Raw genomic sequence first — 23,927 nt, 5'->3', positions numbered from 1 at the left:
TTTTAAATTTTGATGAATTTCACTTCATCAATTTCTTCTTTCATGGATCATGCTTTTGGTACCGTATCCAAGAGCTCCTTGCCAACCCAAGGTCAAGAAGACTTTCCAATGCTCTCTTCTAAGAGTTTTACTACTTTATGTTTTACGTTTAGGTTTATGATCCATCTTGAGTTAATTTTTGTATAAGATATGTTGGATGGGTTGAGGCTCACTATACATCCATGGATACCCAGTTTTCCAACATCATATATTTGAAAAGACTATCCTTTCTCCATGGAAGTATGTTTGCACCTCTGTCAAAAAACCACTTGACTATATCCAAGAAGTCTATTTCTGGGCTCTCTATTCTGTGCCTTTGGTCAATACACCACACTGTCTTGATAAGTGTAGCTTTACAGAACATCTTAAAATTGGACACTGAGTCTTCTAGTTCCTTTAACTTTTCTATACATAATTGTTTAAAACTAAAGCCATAATAGCTACCTCTTAAATGGTTTCTTTGCCCCCTAGAAAACTGGCAATTTTTACTGTTGCCTTTTATCTAGGTTCAAAATATAACATGTAGGCACCCAGAACTTTCGACCCAACATATCCAGTACTAGGAAACTTATGTGGAAAACCCAAATATAGATATAAAAATGTGTTCAACATAGTCTTGTTTAGAAACCAAATCTCCTGGTCCAACAAAAGGGGAAAGGTTAAATAAAAACTAGCTGAGGAAATGGTCAAAACATGTTGCTTTTAAAAAAATGGATACACAGTATTCAACTTTTTAGATGAAATATGGTATTTCAGAAAAAATATATATTAAAGTATTTTTGGATAGCATCATTATAAGTGACTTTTTTCTTCACAGTTTAAAGAACTTTAAAAACTTTCTACCGTGAACACATGTTGATTTATAACTGGAGATAATACTGAGTTAAAAAAATGGTTATTGCCACTTACACAGAAAAATCCAAGCACCTCTGTATCACCCTGTACATTATCAGTATCGAGCTTGTTCATAATGTATGAATAACCCACATGACAAGTTAAGAGAGTTTAAACTGTAAATTCTTCTCTGCTGTCACAACAGTTACAACACAATTTTCTCTATGCTTGACTCCATGTTTAACTTTGGACAGAATTCTAAATATGTTATTTTAATTACATTATTAATAAATGACACACAGGTATTTGCAACATGCAATACATCTAACCAATGACTAACTTCCTTTATACAAACAGCTTTTATCTATTAAAAAAAGAAAAATAGGCAAAGGACAAATATAGATAACTTGCATAAATATTACAAATGGCCAGTGATGTGAAAGTAAGTTAGATTTCATTCATGATTAAAAGAAACAACCATCATAAAGACCGATTTATCATGACTGTAAACTTCATATTTGACAATCCCTATGTTACACTACAGAAAATAAATTAATATTTTTGAAGGGTAATTTGACTATCTAGTAAAATTTAAATACACAAACACTTTAATTCAGCAAATGCACTCAAAAAAGTAGACGTATGAAAAACTGCCCCATTCAGCTTCACTTATCAGAGTAAAAAGCTGAAAATAATTGATTTTTCATCAATAGGGGAATAAAAAAAGTACTTCCTTAACAACTGGAATATTGTACAGCAGTTACAAATTATAACATAATTCATAAATATTAATAATGGAAAGATCTCCAAGATAAAGTTTTTTTAAAAAGATGCAGAAAAATACTTGTAGTCTAACTACACTCATAGTTTTAAAATGCTTAGATGTGCCTGTAGGTAAATGGAATATTTCTGGAGGATTACATTCAAACAGTTAAGTGATTTTCAGGGGCAAGACTTTCTTACTGCTTGAATTGTTTATCTAGACTGATTTTAAGAAAAATTATTAAATCAACAACCTTAATAATATCCCTCATTACATCTTTTGGGCTTCCCTGATAGTTCAGCTGGTAAACAATCCGCCTGCAATGCAGAAGAGCCTGGTTCGATTCCTGGGTTGGGAAGATCCCCTGGAGAAGGCAATGGCAGCCCAGTCCAGTATCCTTACCAGGAAAATCCCATGGACAGAGGAACCTGGTGCGCTACAGTCCCTGAGGTCACAAAGAGTCAGATACAACTGAATGACTAACTCGAACATATTACATCTTTTAATGTTAGGAAATATATATTCCTATATAACACCCACATGATAAATTAATCCATCATGAACTTAGTATTTTCCCCCAGCAAACCTACTATACTAAATTTAAGTGGCTCCATGTTGAAGCTGAGATATGACAAGGTCCTACATGAGGTGGTTTATGAATTAAACTGGGTTAAGAAATAATGTGGAAAAATTAGGTAGCTAACTAGATTTGGTGCTGGAGAAGACTCTTGAAAGTCCCTTGGACAGCAGGAGATCAAATCAGTCAATCCTAAAGGAAATCAATCCTGAATATCCATTGGAAGGACTGATGCTCAAGCTGAAGCTCCAATACTTTGGCCACCTGATGCCAAGAGCTGATTCATTGGAAAAGACCCTGATGCTAAGACTGAGAGCAGGAGAAGCGGGCAACAGAGGATTAGTTGTTCGGATGGTATAATGAATCTACAGTCGTGAGTTTGAGCAAACTCCAGGAGATAGTGAAGGACACAGAAGCCTGGCCTGCTGCAGTTCACATGGTCACAAAGAGTCCAACAGGACTTAGCAACTAAACAACAACTAGATTTGGGGCCAGAGCTTACCATAATTACTTTATAACAAATGTATGGTGACCTCCAGAGTTAGAAACATAATAACTTTCCTTTACTTTTAGTACTATAAAAGTATCTTTAGTTTGGAATAAAATATAATCAGTCCAATTTCAAAGTCTTAAAACTGAAGACAGGAGTTCAGCAGTTAAATATATTCAATTGCCAACAAATAATTTTTGGAGAGAGAACAAGTGTTCGTGCAGATATAGAGAAACTAGAACCCTCTTTCTACTATTGGGAATGTATTTTGGAAAACAGTCTAGCAGTTCCTCAAATAGTTACACGCAGAGTTATCAGATGACCTAGTAATTCTATTCCTAGGTAAGTACTCAAGAGAAATGAAAACATATGTCCACAGTGAAACTTGTACACAAATGTTCATATCAGCATTGTTTATAATTGCCAAATAGTGGAAAACAACCCAAATGCTCATCAACTGATGAATAGATAAATAAAAGGTCCATTAAATGGAAGATTATTTAATAATGAAAAAGAATGAACTATTGATACATGCCACAACATATATGAACTTTGAAAACAACATGCTAAGTGAAAGGCCATATATTAAATGATTACATTTATATGAAATACAAATCTACACATTTACAGAAGAGGCAAATTTATAGTCCCAGGAAGCAGACAAGTTGCCTAGAGTGTGGGAGAAATGGGAAGTGACTACTGATGGGTATGGGGTTTAATTTTGGAGTGAAAATGTTCTAAAACTGTGGTAATGGTTTTGTACATTTAAATGGATAAATTGTATTGTATATGTAATATCTCAATAAAGTTGTTTTTTTTTTAAAGGAAGAAGAGAAATCAATTACAGTCTTAAGAGGCACATCACCAAAAGCAACTGGGGATCTTGATTCAAATGAACTTACAAGTGTATCTATGACACAACTGGGAGAATATGAACACTGGATATCAGATAATATTAAGGAATTATTATTCAGTAAGTATAAGAACAATATTTTTTTAAAAAGATTCCTTATCTTTTAGGGACTCCAGTAATTAGGGGTGAAAGGACATGTCTGGAATTTACTTTAAAATAATCTAATTGGAAAGAGTAGGAATTAACGGGAGAGAACCTAAGAGGTCATTCACAAGTGAATTGGGTCTTAAAGATATAAATTAGAGTTCAAGGACTAAAGAGGGCATGAGAAGAAATGAAAAAGACAGGTAACAGCTTAAGAAATGGCACTATCAAAGACCACCTATGGGACAAGAACAAAAAACACAGAAAAGTAAGGAACAACCAGATCATGAAGAGTCTTACATGCCATACAAGGAATTTTTATTTAATTTTATGGAAGACGGACTGCTTTCTTTTTTTTTCTTGGTGGGGACAGGTCAGATTAGAGCTTTAGACAGGTTACTCTGATGGCATTACAGATTAAAGGGGCACAAAACAGAGTAGAGAGGCTACTGTCACAGTCCAGGGGAGTGACAACTGAATGGGAACTCATATGGTGGGAGCAGAAATAAAGATTAGAGGCTAAAACCTGAGATATGAGATACTAAAAATAATTGAATATACGGAAAGAGGGAGCAGAGACCATCTGACCTGATTTCTAGCATGTAGGCTTGTGCAACTAGGTAGACAATGTTCAATATACAGGAAAGTGAACATAGAAGAGGATTAAGGAAAAAGGTAGAGTTCAGCTTAGTGTTCAGTGTAAAAGGACATACTGGTGGAAATGTGTTAATATGCAAAAACTCAAGAGAGGGCTAATTAGAAAATATAGACGTAAAAATCTTTAGAACATATTTGGTAGCTGGAACAATAACCAAGGAGAGTTTGTTACAACTGACACAACACAGAAATTTAACCTGAATTTGGGCAAACTCCAGGAGATCGTGAGGGACAGGAGGCCTGGCGTGCTGCAGCTCACGAGGTTGCAAAGAGTCGGACACAGCTTGGCAACTGAACAACAAAAGCTCCTTCCCTACTCCACCTTGTTAAAAATTAATTATTTTAAAGTGTTTATGTAAACAGAATGATCAAGATGTGTTAATTTTATATTTAGACTATATATTGAAAGCAGGAGGAGAAGAGGACGACAGAGGATGAGATGGTTGGATGGCATCACTGACTTGATGGACATGAGTTTGAGCAAGCTGCAGGAGTTGGTGAGAGACAGGGAAGCCTGGCGTGCTGCAGTCCATGGGGTCACAGAGTCAGACGTGACTGAGTGACTGAACTGAACTATATAGGTATAGATACAGGAGAAAGAAGAACATAAACACATTTGGCTAAAAGCCATCAAAATTATTCTTTAACAAATTGCACACATGCAGCGTATTTTCAAAGAACAGCTATAAAAATGTACTTTTCTAATTATTCTGATTCCTTTAATGTATCAAGGACATTTAAAATATTCATAACATTTACAATCAATATTTAAAAATCCTCCACTGTATAAAAAATTCTGCACTTCTAAAATGCCCTTCTAGTCTGCTTTTAAAAGATCTTATGTCGAACTTCCCTGGTGGCGACTAGATTCTTCCCTGGTGGAGAATCTATCTGCCTGCCAATACAGGGGACGTGGGTTCAATCCCTGGTCTGGGAAAATTCCACATGCCATGGGGCAACTAAGCCCATGTGCCACAGCTACCGAGCCCGTGTGCTGCAACTAATGAAGCCCGAGTGCCTAGAGCCTGAGCTCCACAAGAGAAGCCACCGTAATGAGAAGCCCAAGCACCACAAGGAAGAGTAGTCCCCGATCACACTGCCATTACAGAAAGCCCATGCAAAGCAACAAAGACCCAGTGCAGCCAAATTTAGAAAATAATAATAAATAAAATTTTTTTAATGATTCAAAAAAATAATAAAATATCTTATGTCTTCAGATATTCTTTAAAAGGCTAAAACAACTTGATTTAATTATTTTGCTTTATTCAGTAGATTTCCAAATGAAGTTAAGCAATCTTTATCTTCATGGGACTACAAAAGTCAAAGTTGCTATTTCTAGCCGGTTTTCCCAGTGCCTCTCGTTATCACTGCTCCAAAATTCTTAACCTCTCTCAAGTAAGTTTTCTAATACTTAAAATTATAAGAGGAGCCCTTTACAAAGATCCTAATTTCCTATATTACTATAACCAAGGTTTCAATCTTAATTAATTTTTAGCTAACCTCAGTCACTAAGAAAATTAGATTTAACTGAGGCAACCCAGCAACTACAGAAAAAGGTCATTGATGGAAAAATCCAAATAAAATCAAAGTTCTCCAAAAAGGGAAAGCACAACTAGAGGAACTAAGCAGTCCAAATACTGAGCCACTAGTCTTACCACTATATTCAAGACAAGGGACTAATCACCTAAGATCTATGAAGAAACTCAGGTATCAGTTATTTCTTGAAACTGCCCAGAGAACTGGGCAGGGGGTCATTCATAAAAGATGTGACCTCTGCCAAAAGATTAAGTATTACTCTTTTAAGTCCTATGCCAAATGCTAAGGAATTTCAGACTGAAGTAAGATCTAGTCATTTCTTAAGAAGCCCATAATCTAAGAATTTAGACAGACTCTCACACTACTAGGTTTGGACACAATAGGGAAAAAAAAAATTTAAGCTAAAAATATCTTATTTTCTTAGTATAATACATGACCTCAAGTAACTTTTTCAGTTTTACCACTTACACTTTCAGTTTTACATCATTTTTATTTAAGGAAACTCTCTGTACATTACTTATTCAACAATTTATCAATTAAAAAAAAAACTTTTAAAAAATGGTTATATAAAAAACATAGTAATTCATCAAATCCAAACTCAGAAGTGCACTCCCCTTAAAACCCTTTTAACATAAGATTCCTTAGATACAATCTAAATTCAACAGAATTTCCATATCTTCAGTTTAAGACGTCTCTTTTTTTGTCTAGCTATTTTTCCTTCATTCTTAGAGTAAATGTTGAAACATGATTAACAAAGCAAAAGAACTCAGGGTAAAAACCCTGAGGACAGTTACTATATATTTTTTCCCTTTAAGTTTTATTGAAGTACAGTTGATTTACAATGTTGTGTTAATTTCTGCTGTACAGCAAAGTGACTCAGTTATATGCATATATATTCTTTTTCATATTCTTTTCCATTATGGCTTATTACAGTACATTCAATGGTTCCCTATATTATCCAGTAGGACCTTGTTGGTGTTTTTTCCCTTCTTTTTTTTAATTTTAGGGAAGTTGTGGAAGTTTTCCACAAGGATTAGCTTATATTGTTCCTTTCCCTATTTAGCCAATGGGAGAAAGAGCAGTTATGTGACAAGACCAAGATGAGCCTTAAGTAATAAGGTTTTTGTTTGTTTTAAACTCAACTACCACAGAACTCAAATGAGCTTTGTCCCCTTCAAAGCAAACACCTCAGAAGGTTGGCTATATACCACTCCAACAGTGCTAGACTGCCACTGTTCAAAACTCTTCTTTGAGAACTGCCCTCAGAATCCATTGTACAACTTCTTAATGTCCTTATTAGCGACAAACCTTTGCTTCTTGTGGACCTTATTTTTAATATCCAAAGGTGATTCAGATTCAACTTGGTAAAGGAGGAAAATAATCTGAGTAATACTATATTTTAGTCAAAAACAAATGTGCGGCTTCCCTCGTTGCTCAGTAGTAAAAAAAATCTGCATGCCAATGCAGGACATGGGGTCGATAGCCAATCCAGGAAGATCCTGCATGCCACAGGGCAACTAAGCCTGTGTACCACAACTGCTGAGTGTTATGCTCTAGGGTCTGGAATCCACAACTACTGGGCCTATGTGCCACAAATCCTTTAGACAGAGCGCCCTAGAGCATGTGCTCAACAAGAGACACCACCACAGTGAGAAGTTTGTGCACCACAACTAGAGAAAAGCCCACATAGCTATGAAGAGCCAGCACAGTCAAAACTAAATAAATTTTTTAAAAAATCAAATATGAATATGAAGTATTACAGAAATTTTACCTGTGCCTCTACCAACAATTTCAAAAGTTTCAAATCATATGAAGGATATTTTTTTGAATAATGACATTTTTTTGTTTCGCCATATATAGTATGAAGTATGATTTCCAGTAAACTTAAAAATCTGTATTCTAAGCTTTAAATTACTCTTCTATAAAGAATCACTAAATATTGTCCAACTTTTTGTGACTTTGCCAATATTATCTTATAAATGGTTATTTTCAATGAGATAATAAACATTCAATGTTTACAATCTGAATTACTATGTATGCTACTAAGTAAGTCACATAATCCAAATTATTTCAAGGGATTTATCCCTCAAACTAAGCATCAGCTGTCCGTGCAGCAAATACAGCAAAGCAGATAACTAAATAACTGTGAAATCTGACTTCCCTGGTGGCTTAGACGGTAAAGCGTCTGCCTACAATGCAGGAGACCCAGGTTCGATCCCCAGATCAAGAAGATCCTCTGGAGAAGGAAATGGCAACCCACTCCAGTATTCTGGCCTGGAGAATCCCCTGGACGGAGGAGACTGGTTGGCTACAGTCCACGGGGTCTCAAAGAGTCGGACAGGACTGAGGGACTTCACCTTCACTTTGTTTGTGAAATCTGAAAATCCAAATACACATAGACTGAAACTATGGCAATGATCTCAAGATGCTATAAAATGCATGAATATATGGCTTCCTCTGATGATTAATTTTTTAACATCTTATTTTGGAATACTTACAGATTCACAACATATATTTGCAAAGATAGTACACAGAAATCTATTTTTCACTAAATTTCCCCTAATGGTTGCGTCTTACATAATTAATGTCCCATATTAGAACTAGGAATTTGACACTGGTACAATATATGAGTGCAGTTCTGCATCATTTTATGGCCTGTGTAGATCTGTGTAACTACCAACACAATTAAGATATAGAACTATTCCATCCACAAAGATCTCATGCTCCTCCTTCATAGTCACATCCACCTTGTTCCCATAACCCAAACATCTCTAACCCCTCCTCCCTTCCCCCACTCCCCGCCCCACACTCAATGGTTTGTTTTAATCTTTATACTTTTGACATTTTAAGAATGTTAAACAAGTGGGACCATGTAACCTTTGAGATTGACTTTTTCACTCAGTGTAATCTTCATTCAAATTATTTATATCAATAATTAAAAAAAAAAAAAGATGCTGTAATAGAGATAAGGAATACCAGTTAAAACTCAACTGAAAAAACAATAAAATCTCAACTTTACACTGCTCAAGTTTCTTATGACGTTTAAATATACTTGGAAAAGTACTGACATTATTTTAAAGCATAATGCAACACTGTACTAATAAATTTAACTTCCTCTATGATCCAGTATGACTTCAAAGATGTTTACCATCATCTCTAATCCCAAAAGTAGCTTTTTAAGATTTATATTTCTGAACTCTAGTACCATCCCACTCTTCCCATAATGAAAAAGTTGCTATCAAAGGAGTCAATTTGCTAACTAAAAAAAAGAAATCCTTCTGTAATATGACTTGTCACTCTCTAATCCAAGTGGTCCAAGAACAACATCAAAATCCAATTCTTCAGTCAATTTAAGACTTATAAGCAGAAGTTGCAATAATCTCCCTGAAATTTGAAGGAACAAATTACCCTTGTGACCTTTAAACTTGTACAATTTAAAAAGTTTACAATTTAAAAAGTTCCTTTTCAAATGTTCCCAAAGTTTATTTATTTACGTTTTTGACTACACCATGCAACATGTGGAATCTTAGATCCCCAACCTGGGATCAAATCCGCAACCTTCTGCAGACAAAGTAGAGTCTGAACCACTGGACCACTAGGGAAGTCCCGTCCATAAATTTTATTTTCTTAAAGCTCCATTTCTGTACCTTCAAACATCATCCAAAATGATAAAAGATCTCACCAAGAGAATACACAGGCTTTAGAACCAAGCAGTCTGAAAATCCATCTTGATATTACAACTTCCTAGCTGAGGACCCCGCAGAGCAAGTTAAATAAGCTCTGTGATTGTTTCTCTATATACATGAGAGTAATAGCAGCACACCTCACAGGAGAATTGTATGAAATAATCTATATAAAGTACATGGCACATAGTAAGTACTCAATACACGTTAGCTACTAACATCTACATTACTGTAATAAGGATAGTAGCATGTATCTGCAATTAGACATGACAGAGTTTTGCATATTTTAAATTACCCTGCCAACAAGTTTACAACAGTAATTTACTGTGTTGTAACAAAAACATATTTAATTTGTTATTAAAACAAATCAACTAAAGGTGCTTAAAGTGGATATTCACTTTCTATGTTAAATACATATCCCCAAATCTGAATATTCCAATTCTTTTTTTTCCCCTGAATATTTCAATTCTTATATGGAGGAAAATTTATGTCAAATCAAACCTTAGCAATCCAAACTAAAATTTTCTCTTCAGTTAAGTATTTATCATCCCAAAATTTCAGAATCAATTCGTTTAAAGATACTTAAGCATTAACTCAATAATAATTTCTCACTGAACCAAGCTGAAATGAATTAATTCTGTGCTGACAAAACACTTTCAAAGAGGTTCAGCTTAGTCTTATTCAGATAGCTGTATATGACGTAGCTGTATATGACGAACATCCAAAAGAATTTCAGGAACATGAAAGAATTAAAATGTTTAAATATGACCTTTCAGCAAGATAGGAGTTCTGTTGTCTTAATCCTGAATTTATAACTGTTATTTTCCCAAACTATATTAGCGGAGGTGGGCCAATTTCCTAGATAACCTCTTTTATTTCACCTGTCTCCAACAGACAGATTCTTTTGGAACCTTACTTAGCCTAGGACCACGAAGTTTTAAAAATGGAGCAGAATATTTAATCATGACAGACTGTGGTTATGTTGACCAATGCACTAATTGGCCTTAAAACTTTGATTTTAATTACCATTACAATTCTGTCAGTAACACCTATCCCTCACATTTCTGCACAAAGACTTTTATGAGGATTATTCATAAAAGTTCTAAGGTTATCAATGTCCTAATACTTTTCCTTACTATCTGAAAAGTAGTGACACTTCCTATAGTGCTTTGCCTTTGGTGTGTGTTCAATAATTATTGTTTACTAACACAAATCTCTGAAAAAGAGGAATCAACATGCAGCAAAAAAGTACTAAGGAAACAAATCCTTTATTCAAAAAGAAATAATTCTTATTGATCAAATTTAAGACACTGATGCTGGCATTTAAAAAAATTTTATCAGATGATTTCAATGCAAGGGTCTCTCATAGCTAGGTCACAAGTGCCACCTAGCTGATGCCAATTCTAAGAAGTCCTGGACTCATTCCAAATTTGAGATGTGAAACTAGAAAAATATGCATCTTGGAATCAACTTAATATGGTAAAAGTATAATCTATGAAATACTGGAATGCTGCATTTGCCAGGGATGCAGGCTGGGGACTAAAATTGCACTCAGTGTCCCAAATCAATGTACATTATCCATGTTTCCACTTAAAATGTTCCCTTAGTTCACCCAGCACTCAAGACAAGTTCAGCTTCCAGAAAAGGGTACAGCTAAGAGTCATAAGAGGTGTTCTTAAACTGACTGAGAAAGAATTTTAAACTAAGAAAATTTTAACTGACTGAAAGATTTTTCATAAATTTTTTTTAAAAAAGCAGCATTTTTTTTACAACGTTAAAGGAATTTAATTTTGTTTTTAAGGCTGATGATCCAAATCCCTTAAAACAAGGATTCAGTTAACCCTCCTACATACAAGCTAGTTCGTGTTCTGTCTTCTGAAGAAAATTTATAAAGTTCTCAAAAGGATCCCTACACCAAAAAGACAAAGCTACTTAGAAAAATTGTTTCAACTATATATGAAAAATTTCAGAGTCATAAAATAGTTTTTATGGGGCAGGGAGGGGTGGTACCTGAAGAACAGATTCCAGAACAAATGAAAATAATGTATGTCCTTTATCTTAAACAATTACTATTGAAGAGTTTCTTTAATATAAAATGAAGTGTTACATTTGATAAAGCATATCCTATTAAGGAAAACTCTGAAAATGTAACAAATACTTCCTAAATTTTATCTGCTGGGAGTTATCCAAAAATGGAACACACCTGTATTTCATTCCCATACATTACTGAATAAAATCAAAACTACAAAATCTGCAATACTTTAAGGATTCTGTAACACTTAAATGTTATGCCTATCATGAAAGAGTCACTCTTTCTGATCTCCAGACTCATTGCTATCTTGTATTTATATAAATAATGCAGGAGTTACAAGGAGGTTCTATACAAAAGCAGCCACACTAAGTTATGATCATTATCAGTTATTTGAAAAAATAATTGTTTCAAAAAGAATAGGGGTAAACTTGTTAAAAGTCATTACTACTGCTCACGTGATCAACAAGTTCCTCTTCCAGTAACAGAATAGAATTCCAACTCGCTCCACATTAGCAAAATTAAGATCAGAAGTGTTCTGGGTATTCTAAGTCATCTCCTACTTTGTGTTCTACAATGACTGACCCAAGAGAGAAAATTTGAAGCAGCAAAGAAATTCACCCTGTGAATCAATGAGATCAAGAAACTGGACAAAGGACTCCCCTGGAGGTCCAGCGGTTAAAGCTCCTGGATTCCAAAGCAGGGTTACCAGGGTTTGATCCCTGGTGGGAGAACTAAGATCCTACATGCCACTCAGGGCAGCCAAAAAAATAAAATAAAAATAAAAAAATTTTAGGGGATTTCCCTGGTGGTCCAGTGGCTAAGGCTCCATGCTCCCAAAGCAGGGGGCCAGGGGTTGGATCTCTGGTCAGGGAAGTAGATCCCACATGCTGCAACTAAGACCTAGCATGGTCAAAGAAATAAATAAAAACAAATATTATAAAATAAAAAAAAAAAAATTTTAAATTAAAGAAACTGGACAAAAAAGATAATGAGGCCAAAGAAGAGTTTATAACATGTAGAAAATCAGACACAAGAAACTACTTTTGCCCACCATACATCTATATTCCTCTCGATCCCCAACCCAAGCTAAGAATCATACAGATTCAAGATATTTGAAAAATAAGTTGAAAAAACAAATTTTGAAATACAGGTTTCACAAGTCTCTACTACAACAGATGCCACAGTTAAAACAGACTAGGGTCAACTATTTCATGGTGAATAAGATCAGTTAGAAGTATATTAATATGTAAAAGGTAAAGGAGTTAAATTATGAAAAATATAAAATGACTGGAAGCCCACTGCCTTTGGAAACTATAACACACCATAAAGAAAATAGTTTCACTTGAAAATAAATTATATTAAATGTTCAAGAACCACCATTTGATCAGGGAGAATAATAGTACAGAAAGATCTGTGCCAACTTTTAACTGCAGCTGTAGTGGACACACTAAAAGCCTTGTTTCACAAAAGCAGTGAAATAAAAAACAATAGTTTTAAACCTGTCACCAGTGTTAACTGCTCACGACCATAAATTTGCCTTTTCCAATGAAGGACTTTGGAATAAAAAGCCATTTAATAAAGAAAAAAAAAAAAAAGCAGAAGAGAACAAAATTGAACAAAATTCTCACATAAGACTAAAACACTAAATCTGTTTAAGAATTTTCATACATTTTTTACGTCACAAAAGTTAAAAAAAATATATCTAAAACATACAACAAAACGAGATTCTTTTTAAATAAGACTGAATTTAAAAAGCAGTTAATTTAAATCAGTGCATGCTTCAAAAAATCCTCCTTCCATATTACCTATGCCAAACTGAGAGGGTTCACCACACTCCATTCTCAATTACCTAAGCAAAATTATTACCATTTTAAACCCATTATTTCCTTTGTTTGTTGTTTGTTTTTAATGCACTGCACAGGAGTAAGATAATTCTAGCTAGTAAACATTTATCCTGACAAGTGATTGTCCCAAATAATAATACTTTTTAGAAATTAAACTTCATTTCACTAAAGTTAGCCAGTAGATTTTGCAAGTATTTTCCTCTGAAGAGTACAGTGTATGGTTGGTATATACAGTACTCTAAATACTAAACGCATGCTTTTAAACAGGCATTAAGTGACTATCACAGACATGAATAGTAAACATTCCCCAATCAATTCTTCACGTTTTCTACAAAATAGACCCAATCTCAAGCCTGAAACTGAGGCTTCTACCTTTAGAAGAGTAGAAACTAAAGTACTTGGGCAGTCCTTAAAAATACACGTAATTGCATGACTAAGATACTCATTTAAAACTTATGCCAAGATAGCCCCTCCCTTCAAAACAAACTAAGACTGACTCACAGACCTATTTTACTTAATTCTGGAAATTAAAAAAAATTAACTTAAAAGAATTCCTAAGCACTCATTTCCTCCTGTCCCCCACCATTTAAAACGTCGACCTTCAATCTGTGATTTTCCCCTTAAAAAATGGTTAAATAAAAACAAAAACTAAAGACCCTCAATATTTCCAACTATCTATTTGGGAACTGAAAAAACTACTGGATTCAGGAATGATAATAACCACTGTTCTAACATCCTGGAAAACAATAGAAAGTATATCTACGGTCGCTAAGGAGCGGTCCTACTTTGTGAAACCATCCCACCGCAGATGTTACTCTTCACCTGTGAGACCACCCCCCTCCCCGTTTGCTACAGTTAGCCATCTGAGCAAAAGGTTTCAATTTTGTCTCCCTAAAGTGGGAAATTATCAATCTCCCTATATAACATGTTCCGCCCTCAGTGGATATTTCTACACGGGAGGCCAGGGAAGGCAGGGGTGAGTGCAGTAAAGTTGGTGGCAGGGTGAGGACAAAGGGCATTTTGAAACAGCACTGAAGTAAACAGAAAATGAGGACAGAAAGAGGGCTAAATTCGAGTTCCCTCAAGTGGCTGATGGCAAGAAAACGCAGGCGCCCTTGTTTACCACCCCTAGGGTCCTATTCTCCATTACCACCCACTGGAATGCGAAGTTGGAACCACCACTATATGCAAGAAGCCCTCAAATCCCCAAAATGTCAGGTCAGTAGGCAGCCTCTGGAATGACAGCCCGATACCCCTCCCCCACCCTTCTACCCCCACCCCCACCCCCAAAAAAGGTCCAATCCCATAAGTGCAGGTCACTCTGCCCTCTGGGGTAGTTCCAGCCGGCGCAGAGATGGTTCTGATGGGAGGCCGTGGGGGGACAGACCACCTTTCTCTCCGTAAACCCTCGGCGGGGGAAACAAAACAAAGACCTCCCCCCTCCTCCTCCGGTAGCCACTACCCTAGCCACAGAGGCTTTCCTATTTCCCGGTGCAGGCTGGCCTCCCGCCCCCGCCCCCATGACAAAGAAAAGGCACCGGGTGAGCAAGCGAGGCCTTCCTGCCTCCACGGATGGGGGGAGGGGGCTGCCGAGGTGAGGAGCCCCCTCCGCTCCCCCGCGCTCCCACTCTCGGCCGGGAAAACAGCCCAAAACCGCGGCCTCCGCCGGGGGAAGCCTGAGAGGGGGTGAGGGTACCTTGAAGTAGCCGCCTTCGTAGAGCGTGTTAGGGGGTCCGAAGATGGCAACCTCCCAGTTGTAGAGGTCGGATTCATCCACCAGGGTGATCCGGAAGCCCTCCACCGGTTCCTCCTGCAGGGATTTCAGCTCGAGCATCAGGGCCTTCTGCGAACTGGTCATCTGCTGCTGGGCCATCGCGGCGGCGGCGGCGCCGGGCCGGGGCCCCAGTCCTCACGCACCAGCCGGGCCGGACCAGGCCCCTCCCCTCCGCTCGCCCTCTGCCGGGCCGCTCCGGGCCCCTGTCTTCACACACCCGGCGGCCCGGACCAGGCCCCACACGGCCCGTGGGCCGGCCCGGTTCCTCCTCACACACGACGCGGGCCGGACCGGGCCCTTCTCCTCACACTCGGGCCGGGGTGGGGGGAGGGGTGGAGAGAGTTAAAGAAATTCGCTCCGGGTCTCGGGCCTCCCCCCCCCGGAGGGGGCCTCAACTTGGTTGGCGCGGGGGGGGGAGAAGAGGTGGAAGCGGAGGAAGGCGGCGAAAGGCCGGCGACGGTGAAGAGACCGGGCCGTGATGGCCCGGGAGCGCCGCGCTCGCTCGCTCTCTTGTTCTCCTCGGGGGCCGCCGGGGCCGAAGGGCGCGCGGGGCCGAAGGGCGGGGGAAGCGCGACACGCGGGGGTCTCGCGGCTGCGGCGGCGGCGGCGGCGGCTGCGCGGGGGGAGGGGTGACGGCGGAGGAGGAGGAGGAGAAGAGCGAGAGCGCCTCGCGCCGCGGGAGCGACGAAGCTGAGAAGAAGAAGGGAGGGAGGAGGGGCGCGCGTCGGGAGGGAGGGCGGCTCTTGGCGGAGAGCGGCTCTAGGCGGCAAGCGGCCCGACGCGACGCGCCTGCGCGCGTCCCGCCCGCCTATCCCTCCTCTCCCTCCCCCCGCCCTCCTCGCCCTCCTCCCGCCCTTCCCCCCGCCCTTCTCGCCCTCCTCCCCCCCGCCCTTCTCGCCCTCCTCCCCCCCCTGCCCTCCTCTCCCTCCTCCCCCCACCCCCGCCCTCCTCTCCCTCCTTCCCCTCCTCCTCCTCCCACTTCCCCGCCTCCTCTCCGCCGCCCCGCCAGGTGGCGGCGCTTTGTGACGCCGGCGCGCGTCCCCCGCCCTTAAAGGGCCAAGCGGCAGTGGGGGGTGACGGTGGGGGCCGGGGTTTGAGGGTGGCCCCTGGGGATGCCCTTGTCCCCAAAATGACGGTTGTGCGGCTTGACGCTACGTTTCCAAAGGCGCGCCCGGGAAGGGACCTCTGTCCTAGAGCTGTCATCGCCCTCCTCCCCCTACTTGTATCCTCAGGCCTCCCGCAGTTGTCCTCCTAAGAGCCCTGATCCTCTGCAGGCCTAACGTCCCCTCCCCACCCCGCCATGACACACGGTCTGTCCTCCCAGCACTCAGTAGGTGCTTGACAAGGATGTGCTGACAATGCGGGTTTTGTCGGTGGGAACAAGCGTCCTGACATTTCTGCAGGTCCAGTCCTCATGCCATTGTGTCCTTGGAGAGCAGCGTGTTACCAACTTAGGGGGTTGAAGTGCAGTTTCCCATCCGAGAAATGGGAAAGCAGATAGGTCAGTTTCTACTTCCCTTCTTAACTACAAAGAGGAAGTTGTGGGAAATAAAAAGAGAAATAATCATACAGACTGAACCTGGGTTCTTGGCCCTTTTCTGTGTGATTTGGGACAAATGCTGTGGCTATCCTCCATTTACCCATTTGTAAAATGAGGTACTTGGTTGAACTTTGACCCCCTGCAGATCTTAGAACTGGGGTTCTTTTAAAATCATGAGTGGAGTGAGATGTGGAAATGGTCTGCAATCCCCATAATTTAGGCCCCGTTTCTCTGTGGAAGGCCTGTCCTATGAAAATGAGTTCCACACACTTAGAATTCTGGGATCAGAAACATCCCTGGTTCCAATCCTGGCTCCACCATTTATATTATATTACCTCTTCCTTTTTCATCAGCGTCTGTAAAAGAGGTTAATTATGCCTAATATATAAACAATTATAAAAATTAAATGAAATCATCCATGTACAGAGTTTAGCACAATGACCTGCATATGGTAAATGCTCCATAAATAGGAACTTTAAAATAAGAAAAAAAATTTTTTTCAAGGCATAGTTATATTCTGGATACCACCCCCTCCATTTTTTAATAGACGTAAAAAAAAAAAAAAGCACCAGAGAAAATAGTACAGATAGTTTCCATATACCTGGCATCCAATTTCCCCTTATTAACATCTTACATTAGTGTAGTACATTTATTACAATTAATGAACCAATGTTGATATATTATTAACTAAAATCTTGGTTACTCACATTTCCTTAGATTTTACCTAATGTCCCTATTCTGTTCCAGGATCCCATCCTAGATACTATATTTAGTTTTCATTAAGGCTCCTCTTAACTATGAAAGTTTCTCAGACTTTCCTTGTTTTTGATGACTTCGGAAGTTTTGAACAGTACTGGTCAAGTATACTTTAGAATATCCCTCAGCTAGAATTTGTGATGTTTTTCTCATGATTAAACTGGAGTTTGGGGAGAGATCCTGGGGCTTCCCAGGTGGCTCAGTGGTAAAGAATCCTAATCTGCCTGCGAATGCAGGAGATGCTGGTTCAATCCCCAGGTCAGGAATATCCCCTGGAGGAGGAAAGGGCAGCCTACCCCAGTATTCTTGCCTGGAAAATTCCATAGACAAAGGAGCCTGGCTGGCTACAGTCTGTGGGGTGGCAAAGAGTCTGACATGACTGAGCAACTGAGCATGCCCACAGGGGAAGAGATCCCAGGAGAAAAATATTTTCATTGATGTGATGAAAATGATGTATATCAAGAGCACATAATATCAACAATGCTGTGTTGATATGCTGATATTGACCTCAGTCACCTGGCTGACCTAGTGTGTCAGGTTTCTCCACTGTAAAGTTACTCTTTTTACCTCGTTTCTGTCCTCTTAAGAAGGAAGTTACTATGCACTATCCACAAGGAAAGAGCCCCTTCATTTTGTTGTTGGTGTTATTTTTTTTCTCAGACACAAAGCCTCAATATTTTAAATAATCATTCCTTAGCTCCCAACTCTATTCTCTTGGTCTTGAGACCAAACTTCACTGGCATTAGAGCGCATCTTAGTCAGTGTAGCCCCTCCTTCCCAAAGGATGGAGTATGACTGATTCTGACTTCTCCTCCTCCCCACTACTCAGTTTAAGGACAAGAAGATTGCTGACCTAGAAACAGGTGGTGATGTTGACACTTTTAATAGCAAGGCTATGAGTAGACAAACAGGCAGAAAGTTCATCTTCAAAGCATTTTACCCACATAAACTCATCATAGCCCCACCCTTACCCAAAAGATGGCAGATCCCTAGTCTTACGTCACTGGAACATACACCTGGCACCCAGACCAAATGCCGCTCCCTGGACTCAAATCAACTCACAAACTCATACTAAGTATTCACAATGCCATGACCCTAAGATGGGTGACTAATAAACATATACCTATCAAGGAAGCTCACAGCCTAGTGTCTTAATGAGCTGTCTAAAGACTCCATCCTCAGGTCAGAGGAAGTCAAATTCCACAGGACTTCTATCATGCCTTTTTATCTTAGAAGGTGAGACATCGTTTATTAGTAGGTTGCAACTGTGTCTTATTCATCTCTGGATCCTCAGCAACTAGGACATTCTCTGACACAAAATAGATACTAAGTAGTTGTTCTCAAGGGCCCACAGCCAAAGGCAGGAATATAATCAGTAACAACAACAATAACAACAATGAATCACAAATTAAGCCTCACCCTCCACCTCTGCAGTCTAATAGGGTCTCTCAGACATGTAGTAGCTGCCCTGTTCTGTAAGGACAGCAGGTCTTGCTCATATCCATATCAGTTCAGTCCCTCAGTTGTGTCTGACTCTTTGCAACCCCATGGACTGCAGCATGCCAGGCTTCTCTGTCTCTTGCTAACTCCCGGAGCTTGCTCAAACTCATGTTCATCGAGTCAGTGATGCCATCCAACCATCTCATCCTCTGTCATCCCCTTCTCTTCCCACCCTCAATCTTTCCCAGCATCATGGTCTTTTCCAATGAGTGAGTTCTCATCAGGTGGCCAAAGTATTGGAGTTTCAGCTTCAGTATCAGTCCTTCCCAAATTTAAGTACTGATTTCCTTTAGGATTGACTGTTTTGATGTCCTTGCAGTCCAAGTGACTCTCAAGAGTCTTTTCAACACCACAGTTCAAAAATATCAATTTTTTTGGCACTCAGCCTTCTGTATTGTCGAACTCTCACATCCATACATGACTACTAGAAAAACCATGGCATTGACTAGACGGACCTTTGTTGGCAAAGTAATGTCTCTGCTTTTTAATATGCTATTCAGGTTTGCCATCGTTTTTCTTCCAAGGAGCAAGCATCTTTTAATTTCATGACTTCAGTCAGCATCTGCAGTGATTTTGGAGCCCAAGAAAATAAAGTGTGTCACTGTTCCCATTGTTTACCCATCTATTTACCATGAAGTGATGGGACCAGATGCCATGATCTTAGTTTTCTGAATGTTGAGTTTTAAGCCAGCTTTTTCATGCTCCTCTTTCACTTTCATCAAGAGGTTCTTTAGTTTTTCTTTGCTTTCTGCCATAAGAGTGGTGTCATCTGCGTATCTGAGGTTATTGATATTTCTCCCGGCAACCTTGATTCCACCTTGTGCTTCATCCAGCCCAGCATTTCACATGATGTACTCTGCATAGAAGTCAAATAAGCAGGGTGACAGTACACAGCCTTGATGTACTCCTTTCCCGATTTGGAACCAGTCTGTTGTGCCTTGTCCGGTTCTAACTGTTGCTTCTTGACCTGCATACAGATTTCTCAGGAGGCAGGTAAGGTAGTCTGGTATTCCCACCTCTTGAAGAATTTTCCACAGTTTGTTGTGATCCACACGGTCAAAGGCTTTGGCCTAGTCAAAAAGCAGATGTTTCTCTTGCTTTTTCGATGATCCAGCGGATGTTGGCAATTTGATCTCTGGTTCCTCTGCCTTTTCCAAATCCAGCTTGAACATCTGGAAGTTCATGATTCACATACTGTTGAAGCCTAGCTTGGAGAATTTTGAGCATTATTTTGCTAGTGTATGAGATGAGTGCAATTGTGTGGTAGTTTGGACATTCTTTGTCATTGCCTTTCTTTGGGATTGGAATGAAAACTGACTTTTTCCAGTACTGTGGCCATTGCTGAGTTTTCCAAGTTTGCTAGAATATTAAGGGCAGCACTTTAACAGCATCATCTTTTAGGATTTGAAATAGCTCAACTGGAATTCCATCACCTCCACTAGCTTTCTTCACAGTGATGCTTCCTAAGGCCCACTTGACTTCATATTCCAGGATGTCTGGCTCTACATGAATGATCACACCATCATGGTTATCTGGGTCATGAAGATCTTCTTTTGTATAGTTCTTCTGTGCATTCTTCCCACCTCTTAATATCTTCTGTTTCTGTTAGGTTTATAGCATTTCTGTCCTTTATTGTGCCCATCTTTGCATGAAATGTTCCCTTTTTTCATAATGTTCCCTTTGCATAAAATGTTCTAATTTTCTTGAAGAGATCTCTAGTCTTTCCCATTCTATTGTTTTCCTCTATTTCTTTGCATTGATCACTGAGGAAGGCTTTCTTATCTCTCCTTGCTATTCTTTGGAACTCTGCATTCAGATGGGTATATCTTTCCTTTTCTCCTTTGTCTTTAAATTCTCTTCTTTTGTCAGCTATACATAACCGTATTCAAGCTACTATAATGTTTGGCTACTTTACAGCACAAATAATGAATGGCAGAAACAGCTTCTTAGAGCTTTCTTAGTTTCATGACAGGTAGAGATTGACTTGACTGACTGGTGCCCTCTGGTGGCAAAGAAAACAGGATGTTTATCCCTAGTGTCTATGGCATCACCTAGTAGGGTCACAGAATCCGACACGACTGAAGTGACTTAGCATAGCATAGCATAGAACTCTTTAGCCAGGGCTCCTCTAAAAAAATCTATTACCTTTCTTACAAAGAGAAAAGATGTGGAAATAAATGAGAGGGAGGGTCTTTGCTTTAGAAAAGTTAATTATGACTTTACAGAATAACTTCTTTTTTTGCCACACTGCATGGCACTGCAGCCATGAAATTAAAAGATGCTTGCTCCTTGGAAGAAAAGCTATGACCAACCTAGGTAGAATATTTAAAATCAGAGACATTACTTTGCCAACAAAGGTCCATCTAGTCAAGGCTGTGGTTTTTCCAGTAGTCATGTATGGATGTGAGCGTTGGACTATAAAGATGCTGAGTGCCGAAGAATTGATGCTTTTGAACTGTGGTGTTGGAGAAGACTCTTGAGAGTCCCTTGGACTGCAAGGAGATCAAAGCAGTCAATCCTAAAGGAAATCAGTCCTGAATATTCATTAGAAGGACTGATGCTGAAGCTGGTGCTGCTCCAATACTTTGGCCACCTGATGCAAAGACCTGACTCATTGGAAAAGACCATGATGGTAGGAAAGATTGAAGGTGGGAGGAGAAGGGGATGACAGAGGATGAGATGGTTGGATAGCATCACTGACTCAAAGTCAGCATCACTGACTTTCATGGCTGCAGTGCCATGCAGTGCGGCAAAAAAAAAAAAGTTTTTCTGTAAAGTCAGAATTAACTTTTCTAAAGCAAAGACCCTCCCTCTCATTTATTTCCACATCTTTTCTCTTTGTAAGAAAGGTAATAGATTCTTTAGAGGAGCCCTGGCTAGAGAGTACTAGGTGATGCCATAGACACATGAGTTTGAGTAAGCTCTGGGAGTTGGTGGTGATGGACAGGGAAGCCTGGCCTGCTGCAGTTCATGGGGTTGCCAAGTCAGACATGACTGAGTGACTGAACTGAACTGCATGGCTTTGGGGAAATTGTTTCCTTGGTCAGGGATTGAACCTGGACCATTCAGTGAAAGCGCAGAATCTTAATCATTAGGCCACCAAGGAACTCCCTAGAATGACTGTTTTAAAGAGGCCACTATTTTGTTTCATTTTGCATATGTTAATACATGTAAGTCTTAAATGGTGCTTCTAAGGAGGCACAATCTTCCTTTAAAAACAACAGCTAAGATTTGCTGTGCATCAGTATATGACAGGCTCTCCACATGTGGTCAGATCAGATCAGTCCCTCAGTCATGTCTGACTCTTTGTGACCCCATGAATTGCAGCATGCCAGGCCTCCCTGTCCATCACCAATTCCCGGAGTTCACTCAGACTCACGTCCATCAAGTCAGTGATGCCATCCAGCCATTTCATCCTCTGTTGTCCCCTTCTCCTCCTGCCCCCAATCCCTCCCAGCATCAGAGTCTTTTCCAATGAGTCAACTCTTCGCATGAGGTGGCCAAAGTACTGGAGTTTCAGCTTTAGCATCATTCCTTCCAAAGAAATCCCGGGGCTGATCTCCTTCAGAATGGACTGGTTGGATCTCCTTGCAGTACAAGGGACTCTCAAGAGTCTTCTCCAACACCACAGTTCAAAAGCATCAATTCTTCGGCGCTCAGCCTTCTTCACAGTCCAACTCTCACATCTATACATGACCACAGGAAAAACCATAGCCTTGACTAGACGAACCTTTGTTGGCAAAGTAATGTCTCTGCTTTTGAATATGCTATCTAGGTTGGTCATAACTTTCCTTCCAAGGAGTAAGCGTCTTTTAATTTCATGGCTGCAGTCACCATCTGCAGTGATTTTGGAGCCCAGAAAAATAAAGTCTGACACTGTTTCCACTGTTTCCCCATCTATTTCCCAGGAAGTGGTGGGACCGGATGCCGTGATCTTCGTTTTCTGAATGTTGAGCTTTAAGCCAACTTTTTCACTCTCCTCTTTCACTTTCATCAAGAGGCTTTTGAGTTCCTCTTCACTTTCTGCCATAAGGGTGGTGTCATCTGCATATCTGAGGTTATTGATATTTCTCCCGGCAATCTTGATTCCAATTTATGTTTCTTCCAGTCCAGCATTTCTCATGATGTACTCTGCATATAAGTTAAATAAACAGGGTGACAATATACAGCCTTGATGAACTCCTTTTCCTATTTGGAACCAGTCTGTTGTTCCATGTCCAGTTCTAACTGTTGCTTCCTGACCTGCATACAAATTTCTCAAGAGGCAGGTCAGGTGGTCTGGTATTCCCATCTATTGAAGAATTTTCCGCAGTTTATTGTGATCGACACAGTCAAAGGCTTTGGCATAGTCAATAAAGCAGAAATAGATGTTTTTCTGGAACTCTCTTGCTTTTTTCTGTGATCCAGCGGATGTTGGCAATTTGATCTCTGGTTCCTCTGTCTTTTCTAAAACCAGCTTGAACATCAGTAAATTCACGGTTCACATATTGCTGAAGCCTGGCTTGGAGAATTTTGAGCATTACTTTACTAGCGTGTGAGATGAGTGCAATTGTGCAGTAGTTTGAGCATTCTTTGGCATTGCCTTTCTTTGGGATTGGAATGAAAACTGACCTTTTCCAGTCTTGTGGCCACTGCTGAGTTTTCCAAATTTGCTGGCATATCGAGTGCAGCACTTTCACAGCATCATCTTTCAGGATTTGGAATAGCTCAACTGGAATTCCATCACCTCCACTAGCTTTGTTCATAGTGATGCTTTCTAAGGCCCACTTGACTTCACATTCCAGGATGTCTGGCTCTAGGTCAGTGATCACACCATCGTGATTATCTGTGTCGTGAAGATCTTTTTTGTACAGTTCTTCTGTGTATTCTTGCCATCTCTTCTTAATATCTTCTGCTTCTGTTAGG

The 23,927-nt window shown here is 39.8% G+C and overlaps 2 protein-coding genes across 2 annotated transcripts in view; one reads left to right on the top strand and one right to left on the bottom strand.

Annotated features, from left to right (window-relative positions):
* UBE2R2 (ubiquitin conjugating enzyme E2 R2) overlaps window positions 1-15,947 on the bottom strand; it is a 97,438-nt gene extending 81,491 nt beyond the window's left edge. The window contains exon 1 of the mRNA XM_019966415.2: window positions 15,149-15,947. Coding sequence (XP_019821974.1) covers window positions 15,149-15,325 — 177 coding nt within the window. The 5' untranslated portion in view covers window positions 15,326-15,947. The remainder of the gene's footprint in view (window positions 1-15,148) is intronic.
* The window catches only part of NOL6 (nucleolar protein 6), a 28,591-nt gene continuing 19,016 nt past the window's right edge, over window positions 14,353-23,927 (top strand). Inside the window, exon 1 of the mRNA XM_070794995.1 lies at window positions 14,353-14,670. Within this exon, the coding sequence (XP_070651096.1) occupies window positions 14,500-14,670 (171 nt within the window). The 5' untranslated portion in view covers window positions 14,353-14,499. The remainder of the gene's footprint in view (window positions 14,671-23,927) is intronic.

Source organism: Bos indicus, chromosome 8 (assembly GCF_029378745.1).
Source record: "Bos indicus isolate NIAB-ARS_2022 breed Sahiwal x Tharparkar chromosome 8, NIAB-ARS_B.indTharparkar_mat_pri_1.0, whole genome shotgun sequence".
Classification (NCBI taxonomy): Eukaryota; Metazoa; Chordata; class Mammalia; order Artiodactyla; family Bovidae; genus Bos; species Bos indicus.
Note: the sequence above shows the minus strand (reverse complement) of the source record. Positions and strands in the feature narration are given on the sequence as shown.